Raw genomic sequence first — 12,785 nt, 5'->3', positions numbered from 1 at the left:
AGACAGGGCACTGTAGCATCCAGCTGTGTGGAACCTGTGTAAAAGTCTAGGAAATGGAGCATTTTCCCACAGAATCCAATATTTTTGTCTGTGGATGCTGACTTTGCATTCTGAAGTGGAAAAGCAGTATTAATCTGAAAAGGCTCTTGTATTTTCTCAGTCTTCTTTTTATTGTCATTATGAAACTTTAAAAATAGAGTGCTATTTGTAAAATAGCTGAGATTCTACTGAACTGTTTTGTTTTACTGCTAAGTGAAAAATTAAGTATTTCTGCACCAGAATGTACTTCCTTTTAACCATGACATACAAACTAATGAGTCTTCTTTTGTAAAGATATTGTTAAAAGGATTCAATCTTCAGGTGCTAACAATTGAGGATAAACCATAGTCCTAGCCACAGAAATTCAAAACCAGAGCAACAACTCTTATGGTAATTTCAGAGGCCAATCAAAGAGACCTGAGAAAAATGAGATGTTAGAGTCCATGAATCTTCTGGGCCAGTGTTTCTCTTCTATCCTTCATCTACCTTCCTGAATCTACAAATTTGCACCTGCTTTCAATGTTTTTCATAATTTTCATGCAGAATAAAGGAAAGATAATAAAGAAAACTGCCTTATGTTTGATGGAAGGAAAGAGAAACAAAGCATACAAAATGAACCTTTATTAAATGAAAGAAAATCTGTTTTGTGGGTCAAATACGAAATAGAATATACAAAAACTTTACATCAGATTTCTTGTCAAAGAAATTAAATTCTATTAGACTGAAGTAGCACTTGCTCTTTCCAAGACAACACTAATGGGTGAATGAATATGCATCTTGTGGCAGTACAGGACCACATAGTCTGCTGTGCTAAATTTCTGGTTACAGAGAAGAAAAGTTAAAAATCTAAACGATGTCTCTAAAAAACCCAACTATTCAACAAAGTAACCTAAAACCATGAACGTTGACCACTATGTATTCTCTTATAAGCAAATGACAAGTGGGTCAAGTGCAGAAATCACAAAGCTTGCATATCACATTCTCTGTTTCTATACAAATATAAATAGTCATTTTTTATTTCAAAAATCCTTTTATATTTGATACCTTTATTTGTGGAAGAGGATGACCAGTTTGTCAGATTCCTGCTGTACTACCCAGACAATTCCATCTCCTTTATCTCCTCCTTTTTTTGAAGATTGTAACCCATAAACCACAGCCTACAGTATTTTTAGAAACCAATGTATGTTTAATCACAAATCTTTGTACCACTGTCCCATACATGAAAGCTCTGCAGAGCTCCTAACATGTCTTTGGCATAGCACACCATGTCCCATTTAATACTTTTATTTTTTTTTTGCTTAAAAAAGTATATATTCCTTTAGTAAAACAACTTAAAAACATCTATTTCTGATTTTGTAAAATAATGTATCACCTCTTGAGTTGCTTTGCAAAATATACACACACATTTTGGAAAAACATTGAGTACTGACATAAGGGGCTCATCTGAAGTCCAATCTGCTTATGAGAAGTAAAATAAAATTACGAATTCTGTGTTCTGCATGAATCTCACATGAAGTCGTTCAGCTCAGCTTCAAGTGCTGCTGCCATTTCATCTGCTTCAGAACTGCTTCCTTCCTCATCTTCATTGCTGGATTCTTTACTGGATTCACTGGCAGCATCATCTTCATCCAGTTTGCGCTTGTGACCCCTGGAAGGACAGACAGAGACAAGGCCCATGAATGGAGGTGTCTCAGTGCTTACTGAGAGATTCATATTCAACGTGAGAAAAACTGAGGCTAAAGGACTCATCTTTTTTCAGGCCTAGACAAAAAGTACAGCACTTGTTTTTACATGAACTAACAGTAGCCAGTTCACACAATTCATTTTTTAATTGCTGTTATGTACTGTCAGCCGTAGGTGTAAAGAACAAAGAAGTGTTAATTTGTTTCTTCCATTCTTCTAAAGAAAGTATGAGACTGTTTGAAAATAATGATTTATGTTTCTCTTGCATCCCAAAAGAAGAAAGCCATTGTGTGAAAGAGATATCACCAAAATAGGAATGTTTTAATATGATCTTGAAATATTCAAGTTTCTGCTTTTTTTATAAAAATAAAACCGTAACTGATTAACCAAATCTCACTGCACCAGCATCTACACTTTCATGCTTCCAAACTTTGGGGTCCCATCCTTCCCTTTTACGTCTCTTTGGATTAGTACTGCCAGGTTGAACAACACATTTCTTCACATCTCTGGAGAATGAACCAGTTTAAACAGGAAACTGATGTGCACCATACCCTGCTGAAAGAATCATGTTTCTGGCTCTGAAAGATCTCCAAGGAAAATCTAACGCTTCAACTGGGACGCAGCCATAAGAATATAAAGAATTTGGATTTGTGGAATCCTAAAATCTCTTCCTTGCCAAAGGGAATTTTATATCAGACATGTACTTCTGAGACAAAAATAAAGTTGAGATTTTTGCATTGCACAGAATTCATAATGAGATGTAGAAACACCTTCAAAATCCTTCTAGTTAATTTGTTCGAATTTTAAGCAGAAAAATACATGCAGATGGGCAGGCATCTCTCAAGTAACTTCCCTTGCTGGGTGGGGTTTCATTAAGAAGAGAATGCATCCACTTGCAGTCATGAAAAACTAATAAAATCATCTACCCATTTTAGCTAAAAGCAGTAATTTAACAATAATCCTGTTACTTCTGAGAGCATGGAGAAGACAGCAAGAAAGAAAGACCTTTGATAAATACTGGCATGGATTATACATATCCAAAAGAAATAAAGGCAAAGATTATCAGTCAAACTTGTGAGCTTGTAAGCAATGCTGAAATACAAAGCAATTTTTATTTATATGACACTTTTATTGCTGTTTTCCAAGAAAGAGGAATACTTATTCGCCCAGACTGCTTGGTTTGTGGGCTGGTTGACTGACACCTGACTTGCCCTTTCTCAGTTTTTCAGGGAGATGGACAAGGTGTGGGGGAATTCAGAAGGGGAGTCCAAATCAAAATGGGAAGTGAGCATTACTGTGTTCCATCTTCCTTTGCTGCTGGAGCTGTGGGACAAAGAGACACTGCTGCTGCTTTACAGAGCACATCCTCCCACTGATGTCAGGTGGGTTTTGCAGTTCAGCATAGGGTGGTAGAAGTAATATTCCTGGGACGCAAGGCTGAAACCCCGGGATACACTGGGCTCTAAATCCCTAACAAGGAAAAATGGGATGAAGTAAAAGTGTTACCCGAATACTTTGCTACTGAAACTCAAATGTGGCATGCTGAGGGAGTTTCAGGGCACTAAATGTAGCCTAATTCGCAATAAAAAGCAGTTTCTCAGGCATAACAGTGATTATTTCCACACAGCCTCTATTAGCATGCAGTTTGGACAAGGAAGCTCCTGTGCTTAAAATGCCCAATTGGAAGAAATCTCAGCACATCTTCATTAAAAGCTATACAAATGTGTGGAGCCTTATCAACACTTGCTGACCTTGCGATGAATTCAGTCTTTACAGATACAGTGCTATTTCAAGCATTAATGACACCATTAGAGAAGAAAAGCTAATTGGGAATTAAAGAAACCTCAAACAGTCTTACTCAGCAAAAGAAACGACTAGTGTGTTCTTTAACCAGTAGTGGATAAGAAGTACACAGGCAGTGCTAACTGAGAATTAAAGTCACAAAGGGAATCTATACCACAATGCTCACAGCTGAAAACACTTGTATTCATCTGTTTGTAAGGCTGCATCCGTGGAATCTGATGGTATTACCCACTGAAAAATGAAATTAGCAAGCTGACAGCTGTCATTTACACATATGAAACATGTACACACAACTGCAGATACTTTATTAAAGGATGTGTCAGGACAAGCAGGCTTTTAGAGCCAGCCCAAATACTGTAAGTTTACTGGGACATAAATCAATAGCACAGATCTCATAGAGAAGAAAAAAAAAGATCTATGAAAAAATAACAGCTCACTAAAATAATACATCACTTCCAGGTTCATTATTTCTTGAAAATGCAGAACAGTTAATTTACTAAATATTTACAGCAAATACCAGCAAAATTATTAATTCATGCAAGAAAGTAACTTTTAAAATTTCAATGTACTTCACAGCAACTAGATTTCAGTGAAGACAATCAACACAATACAGGGATCTGAAATACTCAGTGTGACTAATTAATTAAAGAACAAAGTTTCAGCCTACAAAAAGACTTTCCAGAAACCTTAATGGATGCCTCTCCCATATTTCATCCCTCATTCAGCTGTATTAAACAGTATCTTTAGAAATCCAAAAGCCTGACCATTATCTATTTTGTCAGTTCTTGTTATTTTAGCAAGGCTAGAATGACAGCTCTGTTCAATCTTGAGATGAAATATTAGTCACTCATGAGGAGGAAAAAAACATGGAAAAAAACCCCAAAAGAAAACAGAGGTAAGTACTAGTTCTCTATAGAAAAAGCAAAAAAAAAAAAAAAAAAATCTATCCTAAATGCTAGCATTTTTTAAATTACGATATAAAAATCTTTCAGTATTTGTGTACTGTAAACTGCAGCTTCACAGGTATTCAAAAAACATTTGAATGAGTCTTATAATATCAAATAAAAAGCTAACCCTGACAGAAGTATGGAGGAAAGACATCAGGGAACACAGAGCTGCATTTTTCCTTTGCAAATTCCGAAAAGAGAGATAACATTCTGTTAAAAATTTCTGCCTTCAGAGAAAAAGCAGTACATTGCCGTGGCAGCACATCTCTTAACATAACAAATGATTTAAAATGTGTATTTTCCTCACTGTTTTGTGCCCATTCTTTGTAATTTCCAGTTTCAGAGCCACAATTCATAGCACTTTTGAGTGGAAAAGTTAAGCTCATACAGGATTCCTTCTTACTATTTAGAGAAAATGATTCAGCAGCGTTGCAGGCTTCCATTAGCCTAATTTGCATTTTTATAACGAATTTTGCTTGACTGCTATTAAAAGCCAAACACGTCGATAATAACTGAGTATCTTTCACCTCACATATGAACAACTGCCAAAACACTGAATGCAGAACTTTTAAGTATCTGACAACTCTATGAAAAAAACAACTACACTCTAGATTTCCTTTGCATTAAGTATTTTTCCTTTGTAATACTCAGTACTAGCAGGCCCACCCGTTCATTTTGCTGGAAAAATCCTTTCAAAAGAGAACTACAATTCAAAAACTCTCATATATTTAAGTGAATTGTCAAGAGATTTAAATAAACTACAAATGCAATTCACAATATTAAAAATGAAAAGAAAAAATCATTTGTAATTAAATACATATAAAAGTAGTTTTTAGGAAAATTTCATCTACAGAATGCTAATGAGAAATAGTGATATTCCAAATGAAGAGACAGGTTTACAAAGTTGCAACAGCACAAGGCATATGCCTACAAAAATAGCACAGAAAAATTTTCTGAAAATGAAAACTTATTTAGCTCTTGATCAGTTAAAATGACCACTAAAATCTGATTACAATGTACAGGTCGAATGAAAACTGTATTCTTATAAATTCACTTTAAATTTAATTCACTAAGAGAGCCATAAGGAACGAAGTAAAATAAATCAAGTATTACTTGTTTCTATTATTTTAAGGCTGTAGTTTATTGGCTGAAAATAATGTTGAAAAATCACTCTCCTTAACTGAAAAGCAGATTGTCTCTGGTTTGTTTTGCATCCCAATGGCACCCCTTTAAGAAATACAGTGCTACATTAAAATAGAAACATCTAATTAGCAAAGGAACTCAAAGGGCAACATAACCCTTGCTTTAAACAAAACAAATCTTTTCCAAACCTTATTTTAAACTTGTAAATGAAAACTACAGAAAGTACTTAAATACACATTCGCATATCCTTTAACTTCAAATACCCACAATCCCCATCATTATTCTGATAATGAGTAAACCTCTAATTTTTTACAAGTTGACCTGACTTTTTTCAATAGCTCCTAAAACCAGTACAATAACAAAGTAGAGTCTGCAGACTAAATGTGTTTAGTCTTTTACAAGCAATCAGCTTACAGCATTGACATTATAAATTAGGACTTCAATTTGCTACCAAATACAGCCAAGTTTCTCTCTAATGAGAACACTCACACAGACCGTTAAGTAGTTTGGAAGGCAAGGGCTTGGAAAAGGCATTTTGAAACTGCATGCTGCCTTCCAACATCATCACAACCCCGCAACACAACCTACACTGCCTCTGGCACGCCTCTGAAGCTCCACGAAGCTCCATGTGGAAGGTCTGTCCTGGTTTCCATACACACCTAGACCACATCTTTCTATAAACTCCTTCCAAAATGGAAAGAAGGTGATGAAGCATGTGGTAATGTAACTAGAATTTGACTTCCGCAGGAATTTGACCATGGGAACAACGTATTCAGATAAACTACTTCTCTGGCAATATTCTTCAGTTATGAAGAATCAGGGCTGGTTATCCAGTAAAACTCTTCTCCAACCCATTCTGAAGATGCCAGCCCAGTACTTGGCTAACAAGCTTCAATGCCTTGAGCTCTGAGAACGCACAAACTGAAAATTAATGTTGTGAGCATTAATATGTTACATGAGAAAGACAGACAAGACTGTTAATTTTTCAGAGAGATGTTCGAAGTTTTGCAGTTATGTTTTTTTAACATGGGATACATGGCAATATCTTTAAGGTCCCTTCCAAGCCAAACCACTCTGATTCTATGCTCTTTTATGTACACTTGATACAAGAGTGAGCAATTGTCCATAGCCTGCCTGTAACTCAGGTGTCTATCCTCTGGCAATTTCCCTCGTACATCTGTGCAGGAACACTGGATTTTCTGTCCCAGTGCTGCTGCTCCCTGGCACTAGCACAGCACGCTGCCAGGCACACAGCCGTGGGAGCAACAAACAGCACCACCCCAGCACTACTGGCAAGCTGCAGTGTGCTTCCACTTTATGCTCGTGCTGGGATAAACAGGACACTATTTAGTGCTGCAGGAACAAATGCCAGACACCTCATATATTTCCTCAAGAACTCATCCAATGCTGTCTGCAGGATTACAGGATGATCAGAAATCTAATATGCAGGAAAATGTACTGAGAATGTTCCTTGCACAGCCTCGGGGTGCAGAGAGAGCCCCTGTAGTAGGAGGAACAGTGTGTTTTCAATGCTCCTCAGAAAAACCTCTTCTAGGCACCCACCGATTCCAACTGACATCTTCAAAGAGTACTTTAACTAACACAACACTAAAGTGAGAGCTAATTAAATTCTGCACAGCCTCAGTGCCTTTCTCCTGTAAAATTTAGCACACCTGTGCACAATTCCAATGGTGAGAAACTTCTGGAAACTGAAAACCAACCTACAGCAGCTCTATAGGTAGTTCTCTGAACTAAACACTCAATGTATATCTACATTAAGAGTATTTTAAATCAGGAAATCACAGAAAATTTAAAATAACACACTGCAGCAATTTCTGGATTTAACAAGGATAGTTTGCAAATTTTGCTAAAATTGTCCCATTGATGAGCCTGTGTTTTCTTAGTATTCAGATCAAGGGGAAAGTTTAATAACAAGAACATCACCCCAGAATGGTTTCTTAACAACATTAATGTTTTCTTTAAGAAAATGGTGATTTCTTTATAGTTAAACATTGGGGTATTCCAAAACTAAACAGTGTAGCAATAAAACTTTCAAATTAAACGCTGTGTGATTTTCTCTGAGCTGAACTAATTTAGGTACAGATAACAATTAAATTGGATAATGGAAAACTGAAAAGTTGAACCTACAACTTTGCTTCATAATTAAATCACAGAAATATAAACTGTGTCCCTAAAATATTACTTGTTATAAACTTCAAGATGTTTTAAAAATAATCCATGTAGTTATAAGACATTTACAACATGCAGTATGACAATTTCTTCAAAAGGCAAAGGTGACAGTGACAGTTTTATATCACACAACAAATAATCTTGTCACTGACATGTAGAAGACAACAGAAAATTAAATATACTTTTCACAGTGTGGAACGCCAGATTGTTACCTGATACTTTCATAAGGGAAAATGCATAGATGCACTCTGGCATATCACTTCTTAATCCTGTTTGAAAGCTAAACCAGGCCTTTGTTGTTTGCATCAATTATCTTTCTAGCTTCTTCTGGTTTACAAATATTACTTATTCTAACAACAAAAATCAGGCAGTAGTTGTATAGCTCTGTAGAGATTCTGGGTAACTCTGGGAAGCTGTAATAGGATATACCAAGGCTCAGCACTGAGCAAAGGAAGTTTTAAGCCTTCCTTCCCAGTGCCTGGTTGGGCATTGTACAGCAGCTCTCCGGGGATTTGGTTTGAAAAAAGTTTTTTGAAAATGGACTAGTCCCTCAAACTAATTTCTTTTATAGGAAGGCGATAGTCTCAGATAGTGATGAAGAATAATGTCCTCATTAGAGATCTAAATATGATTCATTGTTTTAAAGAATGGTTGTATGCAGTAAAAATATAAGATGAAAAGTGGGCAAAAAACCTAAGATGTATGGGCAATTTAGAAAATTCAAAACAGGAAGCTAGAATAGAAACTGATGGTTTCCAACTGGTATTCCAACTGGTTTTCCAACTGAAGTTGTAATAATCTGATTTATCTGAGAAAAGTCCAATTGCCTTCATTTTTCTCACAGGAACAAAAATGTGTATCTGGAAGTACCCCTGTGCCAATATAATGGAGAACCAACTCCAATTTGAAGACTGCCCCCCCAGCACTGCAAAGTAATGCTTGGAATCCTGATTGGATTTGCCACCATCTCTTACAAGCACTGAGAGCACTCTTCAACATGCATTATTTGTCTTCTTAAATTGTTAAGATGATATTTAGCTGGTAACACACTGACTGTGCTAACCAAGGAGGCTGAAAGTAGAATTTGGTATATGGTGGCTTTTAAAATTAGATATCCATAGACAATCTTAATCTGTGTGTTATGGACTACACCAAGTTATACTGAAAGATGATTTTGTCAAAGCCTTCAATTCTGATTTTTACTAACTTTTCTCCTACTTTGTCCTTGTTTTCAATAAATAAATGAGATTAAATTGAAAATAACTAAACTAAACATCCTTCTAGGATGTTAATTCACTGCTTTGCTCACAAGATTATTAACTAAGAACATCTCTGTTTCATCACACAAAATATTGAAAATAAGACAAAACACATCATTGACTCTATACGGATACTGGTAGTACTGTCATCTCCACTGAGGCACAAAAACCAGACTCAAATTCCTTTAAAATGTTGTGGTCTATGGACCAAAATATACACCCCCCTACCACAGAGGTATAGTCTTTCATTAAATGCACTAGCTCAGTCCTGCCAAAAACGGTCAGACCTTCATCCTCCTCACACTGACATGTGATTTAACTGGATAATCCCCCTGTTTATTGACTCTGTTGCCTGCCTCACAGTCTAGTAAGCCAGTTGTCCACCATCGCCATAGTCAGCTTCCAGTGAGTCCTTCCTGCACAACAGCTGGGGAACTGGAGCTGTTGTGGGGCTGTGGGTTACACCGTGACACCTGGGACTGAGATTGCTCCATCTAGCAATGGGCTGCGGGATTTGTTCTCTGTATCATACATCTTCCTGCAATATTACATTTCTCTACTACTTCTTTATTTATTCCAATGGCAAGACGTGATATCTTGGCACTCCTTGCTTCTTCCTGAAGCCCTGACAACTTAGATTTTTCTTTATTTATTTGTTGAAATGGTACACAATAAATAATTCTTTCATGCACTAAAACATGTTTTGGAAGACTGTTTTGGAGACACAACTGCATTATAATACAAAGCTATAGAGAACCTACAAAATAATTTATCAGCATTAAAAAGTTAACTTCAGACAGTCCATTTTGCTACAGGATGTTCTGGGAAAGCTAGTAAATTACAAAATGAAATGACATCAAGGCAGGAAGTTACTTCTCAGTACAAGAAACTTTCAAATATATGTTAGAAATTTGGTCTAGAAACTGCTAGGTTTCCATTAGAAACATAGTGTCAAGGTTTGGTTTACAAGCAAGAAAAATCTGAATTGAGGTTTTAAGAATATATGCCAGAATCACATGACTTTACATCAGTTTTATAAGGTTAGCATAAATGATATATACAGCATAAAAATACATGCAGTACATTTGAAACAGAATGCCACCCATCTTTCTTTTAGTGTGCAATCCCAACAAACTCCCCAAAAAGTGGGTCTGCATTCATTAAATTTGGATCTCTACAATACTGGGTCAGTGAGCATCACAAATTCAATCTGGATGAAAAGGCATGTGCCAACCCCCAGCCTATGTGTCAAATGGAATCACACCGCTGAGAATTCCCCATACCTGTTGTTTTCACACCAGCTCTGATGTGATAAACGACCCAGTGCAGGAGATCACAGCTCTCCTGGCTCACAGTCTTGATCCCCTCTACAGTCTGCTCTACAATTTTTCTGTTGATATTTCTGGAATGAACCTGAACTAGCAAAGACAGTTTATACTTGATCTGTACTTTCTGATGCAAAGTTGCAATTTTTCTGATGGTGCTGTCCAAAACCCAGATTCAAGTGATTATTCAGCTGTAGTCTCCCCTATACCACTAATGAAGAAGGCCTCTGAAGAAGAAGCAGCTCATTATCTTTTATTAGTCCAGAGTAAAAGGCAGCTACTGAGCCTGTGTCCTGGAGAGTTAATTTTCTTTCCACAAGCCAGTACAGTGTGATGTTTTGAATTTAGTATGAGATTGATGCTGGTAACACACCGATGGCTTAGTCATTGCTCAGCAGTGCTTCTCCTGAGCCAGGGGCTTTTCAGCTTCCTGTGCTCTGCCAGTGAGGAGCTGCACAAGGGAGGGAGCATGGCCAGGACAGCTGACCCAAACTGGCCAAAGGGATATTCCAGACCACAGAACATCCTGTCCAGCACATAAACGGGATAGTTGGACAAGAGAGACTGACTGCTACTGAGATAGAAACAGAAAGGTGGCGAGTGGCTGTATCGTGTGTCACTTGTTTCCCTTAGAGAAATTAAACCTATCTCCTTCTCATTACAATTATTATGATGCTATTAAAATATTTTATTTTGTTCCAATTATTAAACTGTTCTTATCTCAAGCCATAGGTTTAATTTTTTTCCCTGGTTCTCTGCCGCACAGGGCAGGGGGAAGCAAGTGAGTGGCTGTGTGGTTCTTAGTGTCTGGAGTTAAACCATGACATTATCCATGTAATGGTACTGGCCATAGACTCCCTACAAAGTACAATTATCAATTCGCCTGGATACATGGATGTGCACAAGAGGGCAATGTGAAAAGGTGTTTCTCTGTGTGCCAAACGACTAGACAGACACAGCACTTCAAACGTAACAAAAACTGAGACTGCAACAAGTTGTTCTCTTTCTAATTGCTATCTGAGAATGAGATAGCCACACTGTGACAAGAGCAAGGTGTGAAATGCCAGGCAGGGGACCAGACACTTCTCTGACCTTAGGAATAAAACCACTTTACAGGCCCTCTCCCAGACTGCCCGAACACATTTCACAGCTAACCTCACTCAGATACCCCCATCTCCTTCTCAGCCTGCACAGGTGACCCTCAGGGGTGAGGGGCAGCACATGTGTGCAGCCCTGGCAGAGAGGGGAAGCCCAGCCACGTACCAAAACCTTGCAGGCAGTTCTGGCCCCACTGCTCAGATGCTGTTTATCCACCCTTGCTAACACCTGGGACACTAAAAGCCTTCTGGTATTGCCATTCAGTGGTCTGAAGCAAACAGCAACATCACCTGAGACATACCTTTTCTCTGTTAATCTGCAAGCTTTACAGGTTCTCTACCTAGCAGGAACATACTTTGCAAGAACTTTCAATTTGATGGGCTTGTCTGCTGGGTTATTTCATTGCAACTTGCATATACTGTCATGTATTCAATTGTGTTTTCCAGTAAATATTTACTGGGATAGTTAAAGATGCACTCAAGCCACAGTGGTAGTCTGAGAAACAGCAAAAGGAGGCTCTGAACCGGAGACATTTCCCACAGCAAATAGGGACCTCTTCTGTGCAATGCAGTGGCGATATGCTTGGGTCACACAGTAAAGGACATGTTTGCTGCTGTGACATCTATTGTGGTGTGGAGAATTAAAACATCCAAATTCTGCTTTCCATGTGCATGGCTGACAACAATGCAGGGATAGATCTCCACGACTGGCTTAATACAACAGTCCTTTGTAGCCTTTGAACTTTGAAGTTCAAGTTTTCTAAAATATCTGATTTTGTTCTTCCCAATAGAAGAACCTATTAGGAGTTCAAGTGACTAATAAACTGGTTGGAAATGGGACTATCTACCCATTTTGATTCCTAGATTTCCTTCCCTTCCTTAAGAAGCAGCACTGCTTCTCTTCTACCAGCATTTTTAGCACATGCTTCAAGCTGGCATTTTAACTGAAGATATACACTGCTGTTTAGCAGCCATTAAAGACTTGCAGTGATCAAGATTAATGCACATTAGTTATTATGTGGAATTTAAAGTACTTTTAGAATTCATTAGGGAAACTAGAGCTATTTTTCTTGATCGGAACAATGTTGCCTTACAGTATCCCGCTAATGTCCTAGGTCTCAACACAATGAAGGATTAAAAACCTTCACTGACAGTTCTTAATGTACTTCTTGGTTTCCTTATCCTCAAGAGATATTTAGATATCCACATATCTTACTAAGGAAAAACATAAATTGTTTAATAGCTCATAAATTGCACTGAAGCATTCAGCCAGACTAAAGGAAAAAATGCTGCCTAAAT

General features: G+C 37.6%; 1 protein-coding gene across 1 annotated transcript in view; it reads right to left on the bottom strand.

Moving 5' to 3' along the window:
• Nucleotides 1–643: 643 nt before the first annotated feature.
• The window catches only part of CTDP1 (CTD phosphatase 1), a 101,453-nt gene continuing 89,311 nt past the window's right edge, over nucleotides 644–12,785 (bottom strand). Inside the window, exon 13 of the mRNA XM_005525238.3 lies at nucleotides 644–1,687. Within this exon, the coding sequence (XP_005525295.2) occupies nucleotides 1,546–1,687 (142 nt within the window). The 3' untranslated portion in view covers nucleotides 644–1,545. The remainder of the gene's footprint in view (nucleotides 1,688–12,785) is intronic.

The sequence above is a fragment of the Pseudopodoces humilis genome, chromosome 1 (assembly GCF_049639895.1).
Source record: "Pseudopodoces humilis isolate 2021_Gansu_Grassland_sample_001 chromosome 1, ASM4963989v1, whole genome shotgun sequence".
NCBI lineage: Eukaryota > Metazoa > Chordata > Aves > Passeriformes > Paridae > Pseudopodoces > Pseudopodoces humilis.
Note: the sequence above shows the minus strand (reverse complement) of the source record. Positions and strands in the feature narration are given on the sequence as shown.